We start from the raw sequence: 15,410 nt of genomic DNA on the forward strand, positions 1-15,410 counted from the left end.
GTTTGGAAAGTTTGGAGTTTCCATTGTGGCCCGGTGGTAATGAAGCCCAATAGTACCCATGAGAACATGGGTTCAATCCTTGGCCTTGCTCAGCGGGTTAACAATCTGGCATTGCCATGAGCTGTGGTGTAGATTGAAGATGAGGCTTGGATCCTTCGTGGCTGTGGCTGTGGTGTAGGCTGGCAGCAGCAACTCCGATTCAGCCTCTAGCCTGGGAACCTCCATATAAGATTGGAAAGTTAGGAGTTCCCGGCGTTGCTAATGAATCCGACTAGGAACCATGAGGTTTTGGGTTCCATCCCTGGCCTTGCTCAGTGGGTTAAGGATCTGGCATTGCCATGAGCTGTGGTGTAGGTCACAGATGCAGCTCAGATCCCATGTTGCTGTGGCCCTGGCGTAGGCCGGCGGCTACAGCTCCGATTAGACCCCTGGCCTGGGAACCTCCATGTGCTGCAAGTGGCAGTCATAGAAAAGACAAAAGGACAAAAAAAAAAAAAAAAGAAAGAAAGTTAGAGGCGGGGCCACTGACACAAAGATTGAAAGAACCCCCAAAAAAGGTAGTGGGAGAAACCCGTCCAGAGTATATTTGTTTCCCAGTGGAAACAGAACGTGTCCCAGTTCGGTAAGAGCTCTGAGTGCAGGGGCAGGGCGAGCGCTGGGTGGATGAGCAGGGAGAGGGGCGTCAGGCCAGCCCTGGGAGAGGCGGGAGCCGGGCCTTAGGAGGAAAAGTAAGTTCTATAGGCAGTAATGGGTCAGTGCAAAGGTTTGTATTGCCACAGTTGGGGCATGAGGTGACAACATGGGTTGCTGGCACTGCCTTGTCAAGGAGCCTCTGAGCTCTACACAGCCCTCCAAGAGGGACCACAGGCCAGGCGGCCTGAGATGCTGGCCAAGCCCGGAGGCCAGAGTGGGTGAACCTCTGCAAAGGCACAGCCGGGCAGGAGAGGCTGAGGATGAGAACTGAAGACAAGAGAGCCATCGGGCATTTCTTTTTCGAAATACAATGGGTAAAACACTTTTTTAGAAGAGAAATTGGAAAATGCAAAAAATGTTAGAAAATTTTCTATGTTCTCATGCTATCTGTGGAGGTGTGTTTTGGTGTTTTCTTCTTGGTCTTTTTTCTCTGCTTGAAGTATGCTCTGTGGCAGATCAGACCAGATGCTGCTTGGGGGGCAGGGGCAGAGCAGAGCTCAGCCATAGGGAGGCTTGGAGTTGGGCCCCCACACCAAGCGGGTGATCCCAGGGCAGGTCTACTGTGGCTCAAAGTCCTCCGACACAGCCTGGCCCTCCCTGAGCCAGACTCTCAATAGCATCCTGCAGCTGTCCAAGCCCAGATCTGCTTCCTTGGCCCACAGGCCAGAACACCCAGTTCTCCGCTTCCACGGGCCCTCTGCCCCAGGAGGCTCAGGCATCCTCTGAAATAGCACTGGGCCCTGGTCTTCTTTTGCTCAAAGAACAAAGCAGCTTCCAAAGTCTGCCTCCACGAGATTAGGAGGCAGGGGCTGGAGGAGGCAGGTCTTTATATTCTCATTAGGTGAAGGGATTCAAGGCTCAGAAAAGCAGAGCAACCAGCCCAAGATCACATAGCAAATGAATGCTGGGGCCAGGGCACTAGCAGTGAATTGGGGGCAGGCAAAGCCTCAAAGGGAGGGGTCTGGAGCTGTCAGGCCATGAAGACAAATTCCTGGGGTGCAGAGGCCCGTTTTACAGGTGGAGTCACATTTGTGAACCTGGCCCACTAAGCCCTTGTCCACTGTGTGGCCCCAGGTGGGAGAGATGGGTAGGAGAAGGCCTCCAGCCACTCACCTGGCAGCCGCATCATGGGCGACTTGATATCATTGGCCAATGTTATGCGCGCGCGCGTACATGTGCACATGAAGGGGGCGCTTCAGTTTCTCCTACGCCTGTGGGCCCCAGGACTACAGTTCCCAGGGGCCCCTGCTCCAGGCTGGTGGTCCCTAGCCAAAGCTGGCCTGTAATCTGACCATCCCTCTGCAAAGGTCACTTCAGAGCCCCTTGAGGGACAGCAACAGGGGGAGCTCAGAGTGGCTCGACTTAGGTGGGGGGTGGGGTGGGCACTGTAGCCCTGCCTCAGGCAATCTTCCCCATACCACCCCCTGGAACGCAGGGGCCCGGTGCCCCTTCGTGCAGACACCCAGTATCCTCTGCTAGTTGCACTTCTGTTCAGGGCTGATCCTCAGCGCCTGGGCCTTCAGCCCGTCCCTCCCCACCCGGCTGCAGGGCTGCCGTGGAAGCTTGACCAGAGGTCACCCCGCTTGGGGTTTGCAGTCTCTTCTGTGAATGTCTGGAACAGAAGCCAAGAGGCTCTGATGGGGGCTGGGGCTCCTGACCTGTCCTCCTTGACATCCCACTTGGCCCCTCCAAGGAGCCCTGATGGACAGCCGCCAAGGTCCGGCCCCATCTTTCATCTAGAACCCAGGAACGGGCCCAGAGCAGGGCAGCCTCAGCCAAAGTTGGAGCCCAGCGGCTCCGGTCAAGGCTCAGGCCTCTCAGGCCAGCCCCTCTCCGCCGCCGCCTGCTGCATCTTGTCTCTGACCCTGCAAAAGGCAGGGAGGGGGCCAGAGGGCAGAAGGGGTGTGCGAGGGGTGCAGGGGGACGTGGTCGGCACAGGGCTGCCGGGCTCAGCCCAGGCGGAGGTCCGGCCTGCTCTCCCTGCCCCTCTCTCCTCTCCTGCGCTTGCCCCAAAATAGCTCCCGGAGCACCCAGGCCAAGACCCTCCCCCGGAGGGAGGAGGCGGGGCAAGCTGCCCAGAGCCGGGCTTTAAATCGCCGGCCGGCCGGGGATCTCCACTCCCTGGCTGGAGGCACCGCTCAGGCCCCCGTCCCCACCGTCCGTCCGTCCGTCCTTCCTTCCGTCCGGCCCGCCCTCCCGCAGCCATGTCCCGGCCCCTGACGGACCAGGAGAAGAGAAAGCAGATCAGCGTGCGCGGCCTGGCCGGCGTGGAGAATGTGGCCGAGCTGAAGAAGAACTTCAACCGGCACCTGCACTTCACCCTCGTGAAGGACCGCAACGTGGCCAACGCCCGCGACTACTACTTCGCGCTCGCCTACACTGTGCGCGACCACCTCGTGGGCCGCTGGATCCGCACGCAGCAGCACTACTATGAGAAGGACCCCAAGGTGCTGCTTGGGGCCCCCCCGGGTGGGGGATGGGCTAGGGGGGCCCTGCCCCGGGGGGGCCTGGGAGATCGTGACCACGTGGCAGCCCTTTCCTGAGGTCAGGATTTTGGGCCGCAAAATAAAGGGTCGCTCCAGGTTCCTGAGGTTGGAAGATGCAGGGGTGCCAGGTGCAATGGGTGCCGGGGACCCAGGGGTGAGGGGCAAGGGGTGGGGTGGGGGTCAGGGGCCTCAGGTCAAGGCAGGCTGGTGGCAAAGGCCCAGATTGAGAGCCGCCCACAGTCCAGCCCCCTCTTTCATCTAGAATCTCGGAGCGAGGGGCTGTTGAGGGGGCAGGAAGACCCCTGTGGCCTGGGGTGGACCCTTAGTGGAAGGACATGTCACTGAATGTGTGCGCGGCGCGTCCGTGAGCGGGTGGGGCTCGGCTGGGGCAGCTGAGGTGGGAGATCAAGTGTCTGTTGGGGTCACTGGTAAATGTCAGCAACCTGACACCTCTGGGCAGGAGTGGGGGAGGGGCAGACGGGTGGGGCAGGGAGGGGACCTAGGAAACCAGGAGACCACGCACCATCCGCATCCTGGAGCTTGGCGCCTCTCTGGCCCCTTCTTGGGACAGAGGCTTGAGGGCCAAGGGGAGCTGGGCCCTGCAAAGATGGGAAGTGGCTGCCTCTAGCCCTGAGTCATTGTGTGACCTTGAGCCAAAGACTTTTTTCTCTGGGCCTGGCCCCCGCTCCTGGGGAGCCCTTGGAGATGCTCCCCCACATCCTGACTCCCTGAGGGGCTGTTGGGAGGATTTCCTGCACAGGAAGGGGTTCCCACCTCTCCTAAAGCACCTCAGCCCCCCAGGGAGATACAGCCAGCCCCATTTTCCAGATGAGGAAACTGAGGCTCAGAGAAGAAAAGTGATTTGTGCAAAAGTCAGAAGAAATGCTGGGGCTGGAACTTACCTGTTGGGTCCCCAAAGCCTGAGGAAGTGGGGAAAGAACATGCTGGGGCCTAGGCATGGGGCAGGACGTGTGAGAGGTGCCGGCCCAAGCGAGCCTGGCTGAATGCATGTCCGAGGGCAGCCTTGACCCCGTCTGTCTCTCCGGACAGAGGATCTATTACCTGTCTCTGGAATTCTACATGGGCCGGACGCTGCAAAACACCATGGTGAACCTGGCCTTGGAAAATGCCTGTGATGAGGCCACCTACCAGGTGTGTAGGGGTGGGGCAAGCCCTAGGGACCGCAGCTTGGACCCGCTGGCCCTTGGCCCTGATGACTGGCGCACCCTCCCCCTTCTAGCTGGGCTTGGACATGGAAGAGCTGGAGGAAATGGAGGAGGATGCCGGGCTCGGCAATGGGGGCCTGGGCCGGCTGGCAGGTGAATGAGCCCGGTGGCACGGGGGTGGGCGGAAGGGTCCTTTTGTGTTGCGTCTCTGACACCCCTCTGTGCACACCCCTAGCCTGCTTTCTGGACTCCATGGCAACACTGGGCCTGGCTGCCTATGGCTACGGGATCCGCTATGAGTTTGGGATTTTTAACCAGAAGATCACTGGGGGTTGGCAGGTGAGCAACCTTGGGCCCTGGCTGTGTAGGGCCCTGGCTGTGAGGGGGAAGACCCCCTCTGTGCTCATTCATCTGTGCATAGATCCAGAACTGGCCCCAGCCCCCGGCCCCAGTCCCATTGTTATCTCTTGGGATGGGAGGGCCGTAACTGTGGGATCTCTCAGACTCTCATGCACACACCATGTCCGCTTGGCTATCCCACCAGACCAGAGGCCCGCCTGCCCCAGAGTCTTTCATGTATACCCTCCCTATTCAGGGGCTGTATAGCTGCTGCTCCTGCCCTACCCGCCGCTTCTTGTGGCGTGAGCCTGGCTCTGACGCTGCCTTCCTTTCTCCCCGACCTGTCTTGGGCTTAGATGGAGGAGGCTGATGACTGGCTTCGCTATGGCAACGCCTGGGAGAAGGCGCGACCCGAATTCACGCTGCCTGTGCACTTCTATGGCCGAGTGGAGCACACCAACCAGGGGGCCAAGTGGGTGGACACACAGGTGAGGGGGACGCCGGGGAGCAGAGGAGGATCCAGGGATGGGGAGGGGAGGAAGTTCTAGAGGAAACGGGGAGAAACAGGGAAAGACCCCGGAGGCTACTGGACCCTGTGCCGTCTTATAATAGAGGACCCTGAGGCTCAGAGAGCTTAAGTGACTTCCTCAAGGTCACACAGCTGGAACCAGGAGAGGCTAGAGACAAGAGCACAGGGGAGCCAGGCCAAGTGCAGAGCCTGGGAGGAGGAGAGAGGCTTGCTCTACCCATGTTCCTTCCCTGACCTGGCTCCCCTCCAGCCCACAAGACTCATCAAAGAATAGTCACGGGCGCTTGGCTCCCCTGCACGTCTGACCAGGGGGCTCCATAGGAAACAAAGCGACAGCCCAGAAATGCGGACAGGGGAGAAAATTAGAGCCTGCAGAGGGCAACTGACTCACTCAAGGTCATGGAGCAAGTTGGAGCCTAAAGCTAAACCAGGTGTCTGAATTCCAGCTCAGCCAGTCTTCTTGCTGTGGCTGCAGGTCATCGGCTTCCAGATGGCTGCACAGAAAGCTCTAGTCTTTCAGAATCGAGAGTGAGAGTCATTCTGCTGTCATCCTCGCTAAGGTCCAGCAGGGCACTGGCTGCCCACCTGGCTGTATTCTCTCAGGGCAGCCCCTTCCCACTCTGAGCTGCAGTTTGCACTCTGCTCCAATCAGGGGCTACTTCATGGTGGGGAGGGGGGCGTGGATGTGGCCCCGGGGTGGTGGCAGTCACTAGCAACGATTCCTGATGTTGGCTAGTTGTGGGAGGTGGGGCCAGCATTAGTCACAGCTAATTAGTCTGGAGGTCAACTGGCCATAAACTCTTTGCATGGACTTGGCTTGACTTCTGTGACCCTGTCAGCTGCCCCATGATCCCCCAGCCCTTCCATGAGTCCAGAGTGTCCTCTAGATTGTGCTCAGGCCAGGCAAGCCAGCTCTTCCCATCACCGCAGAGCGGCCACCAAGAGGGCTCCACCTTGGGCTCTGGGCTCACCCCTGCCTCCTCCTGGAATCCTCACAACAGCCTAGCAAGGAGGGGCAGGCAGGTGGTGGTGGTGGCTCTGGGATGTCCCCTCTTTATGCGTGAGATCCAGGGAGGTTGAGGGGTTACTTGGGGTTACCCAGAATTGGGACTAGAACCCGGGACTGGGAGTTGGCAGAGGGCAAGGACAAGGCATGGAGTTCCAGCTCTCAGGGCCTCCCAGATACTGCAGATACCCACCTCTTGACACCACGCTGGGTGCCCCGCAGGTGGTGTTGGCCATGCCCTACGACACACCCGTGCCTGGCTACCGCAACAACGTCGTCAATACCATGCGCCTGTGGTCTGCCAAGGCCCCCAATGACTTCAACCTCAAAGACTGTGAGTTCAGCCGGAAGTTGGCAGCCCCCACCCACCCCGGCCCACACTCAGCCCACACCTGACCCTGTCCCCTTTTTGTTCCCCAGTCAACGTCGGTGGCTACATCCAGGCTGTGCTGGACCGCAACCTGGCTGAGAACATTTCTCGGGTCCTGTACCCCAATGACAATGTATGTTACCCCCTGGGATGGGGACCAGAAGCCAGAGTGCATGGGAGAGGGCAGGGGAAGTGGGGGTGACACTCGCTGGCAACCTGGCCCCACCCAGGGCATGTTGCTGGTCCCCATGGGTCCTGTTCCTCCCTCCAGTTGTTTAAGTGGGAGGATGCCTGGGAGTTCCAGTTGTGGCTCAGTGGTTAAATGGACCCGACTAGTATCCATGAGGATGTGGGTTTGATCCCTGGCCTTGCTCAGTGGGTTAAGGATCTGGCATTGCCGTGAGCTGTGGTGTAGGTCACAGACGTGGCTCGAATCTTGGCGTTGCTGTGGCTGTGGTGAAGGCTGGCAGTTATAGCTGCGATTAGACCCCTAGCTTGGAAACCTCCATATGCTAAGGGCTCCGCCCTAAAAAGACAAAAACAAACAAACAAAACCGTGGGAGGATGCCTGAATACTGGGGGCAGCGGATTAGAGTAGGGCTTTGGAGGAGCTGTTCCCTGGTGACGTCCACAAGAGCCCTGGTCCTTATGTGCCTCCTTCCTGACACTGTCCGTCTGCATTGCTACTTCTTGGTGGGGAAAAGACCCCTGCGTCCTTGAGGTGGGGCCGCTCAGGCCTCAGGACTCTAGGTGTGGCTGGGAGTCTCTCCTGGCCACACCCGCAGCAGTGTGGCCACGCCCACCACCTTGACTCCGCCCTGTGTCGCCCTGCCCGCAGTTCTTTGAAGGGAAGGAGCTACGGTTGAAGCAGGAGTACTTCGTGGTGGCGGCCACGCTCCAGGACATCATCCGCCGCTTCAAGTCCTCCAAGTTTGGCTGCCGTGACCCCGTGCGCACGAGCTTCGACGCCTTCCCGGATAAGGTACCCGGCCCCGGGGAGGGCGGGTTTCCTCACCTCCTGCGAGGTGTGCCAGCCCTCCCCTCTCCAGTCTCTGTCCACACCGCCCATTCTATAGATGAGCGAGTGGAGGTGGCGGGGGTTGGGGTTGGGGTTGGGGTGTTGGGTGGGGGTGATCTGCTCAGGACCCTAATTATAACCTCGCTTCCCTCTTCTTCCTCCTGGCCCACAGCTGCCCCCGTGACACCCTCCACCCCCAGCTCAGCCCTAGAACCATGAGGGGCCCTTGGAGGGGGGCGGCCAAGGGGCAAAAGACAATGACCAGAGCCTTGATTTGGAGCCCAGACTGACTTCACCTTCCTCCCCACCCCAGGTGGCCATCCAGCTCAATGACACCCACCCTTCTTTGGCCATCCCTGAGCTGATGAGGATTCTGGTGGATGAGGAGCGGCTGGAGTGGGAGAAGGTGGGCTTAAGGACCCCTCCCTCCACCCCCACCTCACCCTCTCTGTCGCAGGGTCCCCTTCCCAGTCTGGGGGGTGGAAAGATGTGGGTGGAGCCCCCACCAAACAGACAGCAGTGTGAGGCCCAGAGGGCGAGCGTCCTAGAACCTGGCAAGGCAGCGGCGGGGCCGCGGCTCCTGGTGGCACAGTGTGTGTGCAGAGCCATGGAGCTTACACCCGGGGCTCCTTCCTCCCCATCCCTCAGGCATGGGACGTGACCGTGAGAACCTGTGCCTATACCAACCACACGGTGCTGCCAGAGGCCCTGGAGCGCTGGCCTGTGCACCTCATGGAGACCCTGCTGCCCCGGCACCTCCAGATAATCTATGAGATCAACCAGCGCTTCCTTAATGTGAGTGTGTGTGTGTGTGTGGGGGGGTGGAGGTGGGGGGGGGATGGGGGATGGAGGTGGGGGGGGATGGGGGATGGGGGTGGGGGGTGCGGCGAGGACGGCATGGAAGGCCTGGCTCCTGAAGCTCTGGCCGGGACGGCTGTGGCGGAGCTCTGGGGCTCCGGGCTGGGGTCCCGGGTCCCTCCCTAGCTCTGAGCTCTGCCGGCACAGCGCGTGGCGGCCGCGTACCCTGGGGATGTAGACCGGCTGCGGCGCATGTCTCTGGTGGAGGAGGGCGCCGTGAAGCGCATCAACATGGCACACCTGTGCATCGCCGGCTCGCACGCCGTCAACGGCGTGGCTCGCATCCACTCCGAGATCCTCAAGAAGACCATGTGAGACCCGCGCCCCAGATCCTGCCCCTGCCGCTGCCCCCACCTCCCACCCCGCCTCCCTGCCCAGCACCAGCTGCTCCCGGTCGCCCTTGGCCGGCCCCTTCTTTTAAGCCGGGCGGTCCCCACGTGACCCCTCTTACACACAGCACCCCCTTCACCTCCCCGCCCCTTTCATCAAGAAACAAGGGTAGGAGTTCCCGCGGTGGTGCAGTGGAAACAAATCTGACTAGGAACCGTGAGGTGGCAAGTTCGATCCCTGGCCTCACTCAGGGGGTTAAGGATCTGCATGGCCCTGAGCTGTGGTGTAGGTTGAGGATGCGGCCAGGATCCTGCGTTGCTCTGGCTGGGGTGTAGGCCGGCAGCTGTAGCTCTGACGAGACCCCTAGCTTGGGAACCTCCATATGCTGTGCGTGCGGCCCTAAAAAGCAAAAAAAGAAAAAGAAACCAGGGTAAGGGCCCCAGGGAGGTGGCCTTCATCCCCCTGGGGTGATTGGTGACCCTCCAACCCCATCCTGTAGCTTCAAGGACTTCTACGAGCTGGAGCCTCATAAGTTCCAGAATAAGACCAACGGCATCACCCCTCGGCGCTGGCTAGTTATGTGTAACCCTGGGCTGGCGGAGGTCATTGCTGAGGTGAGAGTTCCTGTGTGGCCAATAGGGGTCTGGCTGTGGGCAGATCCGTGGTTCACCGTAGGGCCCCAGCTAAGGGCTGAAATCCATCCTGCGCAGTGCGTTCCCCAAGCCTGGCACGTGTCTGGAGGAGAGGAACTGTTCCCCTGCTTGCGTGAGGGTGCCTGTGCGCTAACAGAGGCCTGACTATGAAGCTCAGCCTGGTGGAGTTCACCGTCTAATGGAGGGGTTATCAATAGGTCACATCTGAAGTGAGGCCAGAAAGGGGCAGAGACTGGGACCAAGGTCATTGCCCATCAGAGGAAGAGGCCAGGAGGATTCGGATGGGGGTGGGGGTCAGATGGGTTCAGCCATCAGGGCTGGAGGTCGGGCGGGGAGGAAGATGCATATACCACCCCCGAGCTGGGAGGCTGCAGGGGAAGGCACTGCTGCGGTGGACGGGGCCTGGCTGACCTGGAAAGTCAAGGACGAGGGAGGATGGAGGAGTGACCTGGTCCTGAGTGCCGTGTTCCCACAGCGCATAGGGGAGGAGTACATCGCAGACCTGGACCAGCTGCGCAAACTGCTCTCCTACGTGGACGACGAAGCCTTTATCCGGGACGTGGCCAAAGTGAAGCAGGTGAGGAGCGCTGCCACCTGGGCCAGACACCTGTGCTGGGGCTGGCGTGGAGGGTGCTGGAGGGGTCGGATGCCGGGGTCTGGGATGGCCAGTAGAGCTCATCTCTCCTGCAACCTCAGGCCATCGGTAGAAGTTGCCTGGAGTCAGTCCATGGTGGGAAGGCCTCGCCTGGCTTCCCTGGAAGAGTGCTGACATTGATTAGCAATGTCTGCCCTGACGCAGGCGTGGATGAAGGTGGCCAGGATGGCTTCTATCCTCTCCCTTCCTGGGAAAGAAATGAGGCTGTAGGATTTCCTGAGGCTGAGGCCTGTTGGTGAGCTCTCCCCACCTCCCCTGCCTTCAGGAAAACAAGTTAAAGTTCTCTGCGTATCTAGAGAGGGAGTACAAAGTCCACATCAACCCCAACTCGCTCTTCGACATCCAGGTGAAGCGGATTCACGAATATAAACGCCAGCTCCTCAACTGCCTCCACGTCATCACACTGTACAACCGTGAGTTGCAGGGGGCCCTCTGGCTCCGGGGCCCCCTCTGGTTCCTCTCAGCACACTACATACTTCCTGAGCCACCTCTCCTCCGGCCTCGGAACAACTCTTGGGATGTGGAATTAGTCCCATTTCACAGATGGGCAGACGGAGGCTCTGTTACGGAGGATGTGACAGACCGGAGGTCACAAAGCAAAGTGATTGCCCAAGTCAGGGCTCCGGTCTCCCAGCCGGGGCCTGGCTGGATGGGTGCTGTCAGGAGCTCCTGCCCAGAGGGAGAACTAGGCCCCCTCACGCCATCCCTCTGTTTCTCCATAGGCATCAAGAAGGAACCCAATAAGTTTGTCGTGCCTCGAACGGTGATGATTGGAGGGAAGGTGAGAAGCTGGGCTGCAGACCTTTGACACATCCAGGTTGAGGTCAGCCTGGCTGGGTTGCAGGATGGGGGTAGGAGGTCGGGCCGTGGAGCTGATCCCAGACTGTGCCCCCACAGGCTGCCCCTGGGTACCACATGGCCAAGATGATCATCAAACTCATTACAGCCATTGGGGATGTGGTCAACCACGATCCCGTGGTGGGAGACCGCCTCCGCGTGATCTTCCTGGAGAACTACCGGGTCTCGCTGGCCGAGAAAGGTGGGGGGCCGCCCGTGGGGACCCTCGGGAAGCTCTGATTAGTTCTGTCCCAGGGAGTGATATTCATCTCCTCCTCCTGGGGTGCTCGCACTTTAAAGAAACATCTGGAGGGGACAACACTCAGATCCTGAGGCTGTCCCCTTCAGGGTGGCATTTCATGCAGTACAGGGGGACATGATAGCGGAGATGGGCCTCGGTGGTGCCCTTCAGATCACACAGTGGAGCTGGGGGTAGGGTGCGGGGAGTCTTGGTTAGATCCCAGATGTTCAAGAATCAATAAGAGGTGGGGGGCCTGAGAGGGCCCCCAGTTGCTGAAGACTGGAGAGTTGGGACGGAGAGGGGACCCTGAATCCAGCTGGGGTTTCACTCCAGAGTCTCCAGCTGATGTGGGGCTCTTCCCTGACTAAGCGTGTCCCCTGCTGCCACCCCACAGTGATCCCGGCCGCTGACCTCTCGGAGCAGATCTCTACTGCGGGTACCGAGGCCTCGGGCACGGGCAACATGAAGTTCATGCTCAATGGGGCCCTGACCATTGGCACCATGGATGGGGCCAACGTGGAGATGGCGGAAGAGGCAGGGGAGGAGAACTTCTTTATCTTTGGCATGCGGGTGGAGGACGTGGAACGGCTTGACCAGAAAGGGTATGGGAGTCAAGGGCTGCCAAGTTCACAGTCCATGGGCACGAGGCGCCAAAGTGTGGCTGCTGGCGGGTAGAGCTGGGAGCGAGAGGCATGGCTGGAAAGGCTGGTCCAGGCTGCACAAGGTCTCTTAGTGATGGCCATCCAGAGTCTAGAAAACTTTTTTTTTTGGTCATTTTTTGGGGCCACTCTACGGCATATGGAGCTCTCAGGCCAGGGATCAGATGGGAGCCATCGTCGCCACCTAAGCTGCAGCTTTGGCAATGCCAGATCCCTAACCCACCGTGCCTGATCAGGGATCGAACCTGTGTCCCAGCCGCTCCCAAGATGTCGCTGGTCCTGTTGCGCCACAGCAGGAGCTCCTAGAAAATTTTTGAGATAACTTATAACAAATAAGATAAATGAAATTGGAAAGGAAATAACACAGAATCAAAGGAAAAGGAAGAGAAAATAGTATTGACCCTAGGAGATAATGCTATTTCTGCAATTGGGAGTAAAATTAAATTCTTAGCTTCCTGGCAGCCATAGCAAAAAGAGAAATATGAATACAGTAGTTACAAAAGTGCTGGTGGTCAGAAATGCAGATCTTCAGAGAAGATATTTTCCTAGCATTATGTTTTTATTTTTATTATTAGTAATGTATTTATTTTTGTCTTTTTAGGGCCACACCCATGGCACATGGAGGTTCCCAGGCTAGAGGTCAAATTGGAGCTATAGCCGCTGACCTACGCCACAGCCAGAGCCAGGCCGGATCCGTGCTGCGTCTGCGACCTACACCACAGCTCATGGCAACGCCAGATCTTTAACCCACTGAGTGAACCTCTGTGCTCATGGATCCTAGTTGGGTTCATTTCCACTGAGCCACAACGGGAACTCCGATATAGGAAATGTTTTGAGCAGAGTCCAGCATGTTCAGAACTAGGCTCCAGACGGACACTTTCAGCTGCAGGATGGAGGCTGGACCACAGGGGGCAAAGTGTCTATGAGGGACCAGTGGGGGGTTGACACCACATAGCAGGGAGAGTCTTTTGCCAAAGGCCAGCGCCAGGGATGGAGTTTAGGGACACAGTTGAGGAGGTGGCCTTGGTTTCTGTTTGGAAGAGAGGAGGGAAGGAAAGAGGCAAGACTGGTCTTGAGGAGGGATTTGAACCCAGGCAGCCTGGGGATGGGTTGTGCTGCCTCAGGAAGTGGGACACTGGAGGAAAGTTGGTACCAGGGACAGCGATGAGCTTGGCCAGAGAGTTTAAGGACCTTTCTCAGGAGATACCTGTTGGCTCTTCCTGGATCATGAAGGCGAGGCCAGGGATGGACTTGGGATGGACTTGGGATGGACTTGGGATGGGGAGAGAAAAGCGGTTCGTGGAAGAAACACACCTGTTGGGGGAGGGGGAAGAGCGCTCAGCTTGGGGCCTTGGCTCTGGCATTTTTCCCTTCTGCCCTCTTCAGACGTCAGTTTCGTCATCCACAAGATGGGATGGGGGTGAAAGGCTGAGCTGACAAGGGAGGGGGCCCCCTGGAAGGACCTGCAGAGGGAGCATGGCAGCTGCAGGGAGGGCAGCAGCAGGCTGGGGCTGGGTTTTGACCCTGGGGCTTGGAACTTGCTGGATGTCTGCTGGAGGAGGAGCCAGGAACTCCCTTCCAGGGTGCCCACTGTGGCTCTCCCCACCCCCCACCCCCACCTTACCCCCCTCCCCCGCCCCCCACAGGTACAACGCCCAGGAGTATTATGACCGAATTCCTGAGCTTCGGCACATCATCGATCAGCTGAGCAGTGGCTTCTTCTCCCCGAAACAACCTGACCTGTTCAAGGACATTGTCAACATGCTCATGCACCATGACCGGTGAGCGGGCTGGCCAGGGAACCGTGCACGGGGGCTGCTGGGCTGAACAGGCTCAGGTTCCGGGCAGCAGGGGTGGGGAAGCTGGGCAGGGATTCTGGGTGGTTGGGGCCAGATTCCTTTTGGAAGGGGCATCGCCGTCCAGGTCCCTGGAAGTCCGCTGGGAGAGGATGGGCTTGGCTCTTGACCTCAGGAGGCATCCTGCTTCTCCATTCCCCTTCAGGTTTAAAGTCTTCGCGGACTATGAAGACTACATTAAGTGCCAGGAGAGAGTCAGTGCCCTGTACAAGGTGAGGGGTCCTGGGTCATGAGGTGGCTGCGCTTGGGGGGTCCTGGTTGGCATGAGGTGGAGGGTCCCCACTGGCAGAGTGAAACCAGAGCTCCCTTTTGGCCTGTAGAACCCGAGAGAGTGGACGCGGATGGTGATCCGGAACATAGCCACCTCTGGCAAGTTCTCCAGCGACCGCACCATTGCCCAGTATGCCAGGGAGATCTGGGGCGTGGAGCCTTCCCGCCAGCGCCTGCCGGCCCCGGATGAGAAGATCTGAGCCTCTAGACCAGACCCAAACCTGCCCCTGAGTCTGTTCGCAATCCCTCAGGCCTGCGCCAGCTCCTCATCCAGAGGCTGGGGTACTGCAGTTAGACCTAAACCTCTTCCTGGAACCCCCATTTTCCCCAGCCTCCAGATCCCAGTGTTCAGCGAGACGAAGGACACCGCTCCCATCCTGTCCTCAGGCTCCCTGCCCCTTCCTATTTATGGGTCCGACCAGCTGCACCCACTCCCCAATAAACTGATTCTCCTTGGGAGCCTCCTCCCTCCTCTCTCAGTTGGGAAATATTTATAGCTCCGGGCGGCACAGCAGCAGCTGCGCAGTCACGGTGCCTTACCCACACCCGTGGCAGGTGCGTCCCCTTGGGCGGGGGGGGGGGCAGCCTGTGGGGGCGGGGCCCGGGACTCTCCAGGCCCCTTTCAGGCGTCACCCTCCACGCCTCTCTTCCCAGTGCTGTGTGTCCATACTAGGTCAGCGGCCTGCTAGGCTGGCCGGGGGCGTGGCAACCGTCTGGGTGGGGCCCACGGGGGCTGGGAGCCGGGACTTAGGCACAGGCCTCCAGGACTACTGAGGATCCACGCTGTCAGGGGCGGGACTCAAAAGGGGGAGGAGCTTCTGGGTGGTTGGCACCTTCTTGAGTCCGCTCTCAGCCCCGCCCCACTGCGGCGTTTAAGGGTCTCTAAGCAGGTGGCTACGCTGGGTCCAAAGTAAGAATGTTAGGGCCGGGGACATTCACTGACCGTCTAAGCCAGGCCAGTATTGCCCTTCCTCACTTGGGGAAACTAAGGGCCAGAAAGGGCCTGTTTCTAGGTCTCATAATACCAAGATTGAGTTGTGGGGCAAGTCCTCCCTCCCCAGCCCGGTAGCTGGGAGGGGAAAGCCTCGGAAGACTAGTTTGGGGCCAGTGGTTTCACAGTGAGTGTGTCTGAACCTGAACAACCGGAAACGGTTACCAGCGCCCCTAGGCCTGGCTTGTGGGGACCCCAACGGCCTGCGGCTGCCCCTCCCAAGTTCCTCCCAGCTGGGGGGCGGGGGAGGGGTGAGGGTTGAGGCCAGGCCTCCAGGCTCCAGTCTCTTAGCTGCGGAGAACCCACCCGTCGCTTGCAGCTGCCCCTTTCTATCTGGTCCCATGGGGAGCCAGGCTTCCGGGGCTCCAGCCGCTCCTGTGGGAGGTGGAGCTCCCCCCAGCATCCCCAGACTCGAGGCCCCTTCTCCAGATGAGCCGCGTTCTCATTCCTCTA

The 15,410-nt window shown here is 59.4% G+C and overlaps 1 protein-coding gene across 1 annotated transcript; it reads left to right on the plus strand.

Moving 5' to 3' along the window:
* Positions 1 to 2,539: 2,539 nt before the first annotated feature.
* Positions 2,540 to 14,433, plus strand: PYGM (glycogen phosphorylase, muscle associated). The gene is made up of 20 exons (XM_047775379.1): positions 2,540 to 3,140; positions 4,230 to 4,331; positions 4,420 to 4,498; positions 4,581 to 4,684; positions 5,041 to 5,172; positions 6,442 to 6,553; positions 6,640 to 6,722; positions 7,428 to 7,571; positions 7,921 to 8,013; positions 8,256 to 8,402; positions 8,613 to 8,776; positions 9,295 to 9,409; positions 9,924 to 10,025; positions 10,369 to 10,516; positions 10,826 to 10,884; positions 11,001 to 11,142; positions 11,576 to 11,783; positions 13,487 to 13,621; positions 13,842 to 13,908; positions 14,017 to 14,433. The coding sequence occupies exons 1-20, from the start codon at positions 2,898 to 2,900 to the stop codon at positions 14,164 to 14,166; spliced, it is 2,529 nt and encodes an 842-aa protein (XP_047631335.1). The 5' UTR covers positions 2,540 to 2,897; the 3' UTR covers positions 14,167 to 14,433.
* Positions 14,434 to 15,410: the final 977 nt, after the last annotated feature.

Source organism: Phacochoerus africanus, chromosome 4 (genome assembly GCF_016906955.1).
Source record: "Phacochoerus africanus isolate WHEZ1 chromosome 4, ROS_Pafr_v1, whole genome shotgun sequence".
NCBI classification, from domain to species: domain Eukaryota; kingdom Metazoa; phylum Chordata; class Mammalia; order Artiodactyla; family Suidae; genus Phacochoerus; species Phacochoerus africanus.

What these genes read in the sequence shown, in the direction of transcription:
- PYGM (XM_047775379.1), top strand. Translation starts at nt 2,898, where the DNA reads ATGTCCCGGCCCCTGACGGACCAGGAGAAGAGAAAGCAGATCAGCGTG. An exon ending in GGGCCTGGGCCGGCTGGCAG is followed by an intron (nt 4,499 to 4,580) that starts GTGAATGAGCCC and finishes GCACACCCCTAG; the next exon opens with CCTGCTTTCTGGACTCCATG. An exon ending in ATGCTCATGCACCATGACCG is followed by an intron (nt 13,622 to 13,841) that starts GTGAGCGGGCTG and finishes ATTCCCCTTCAG; the next exon opens with GTTTAAAGTCTTCGCGGACT.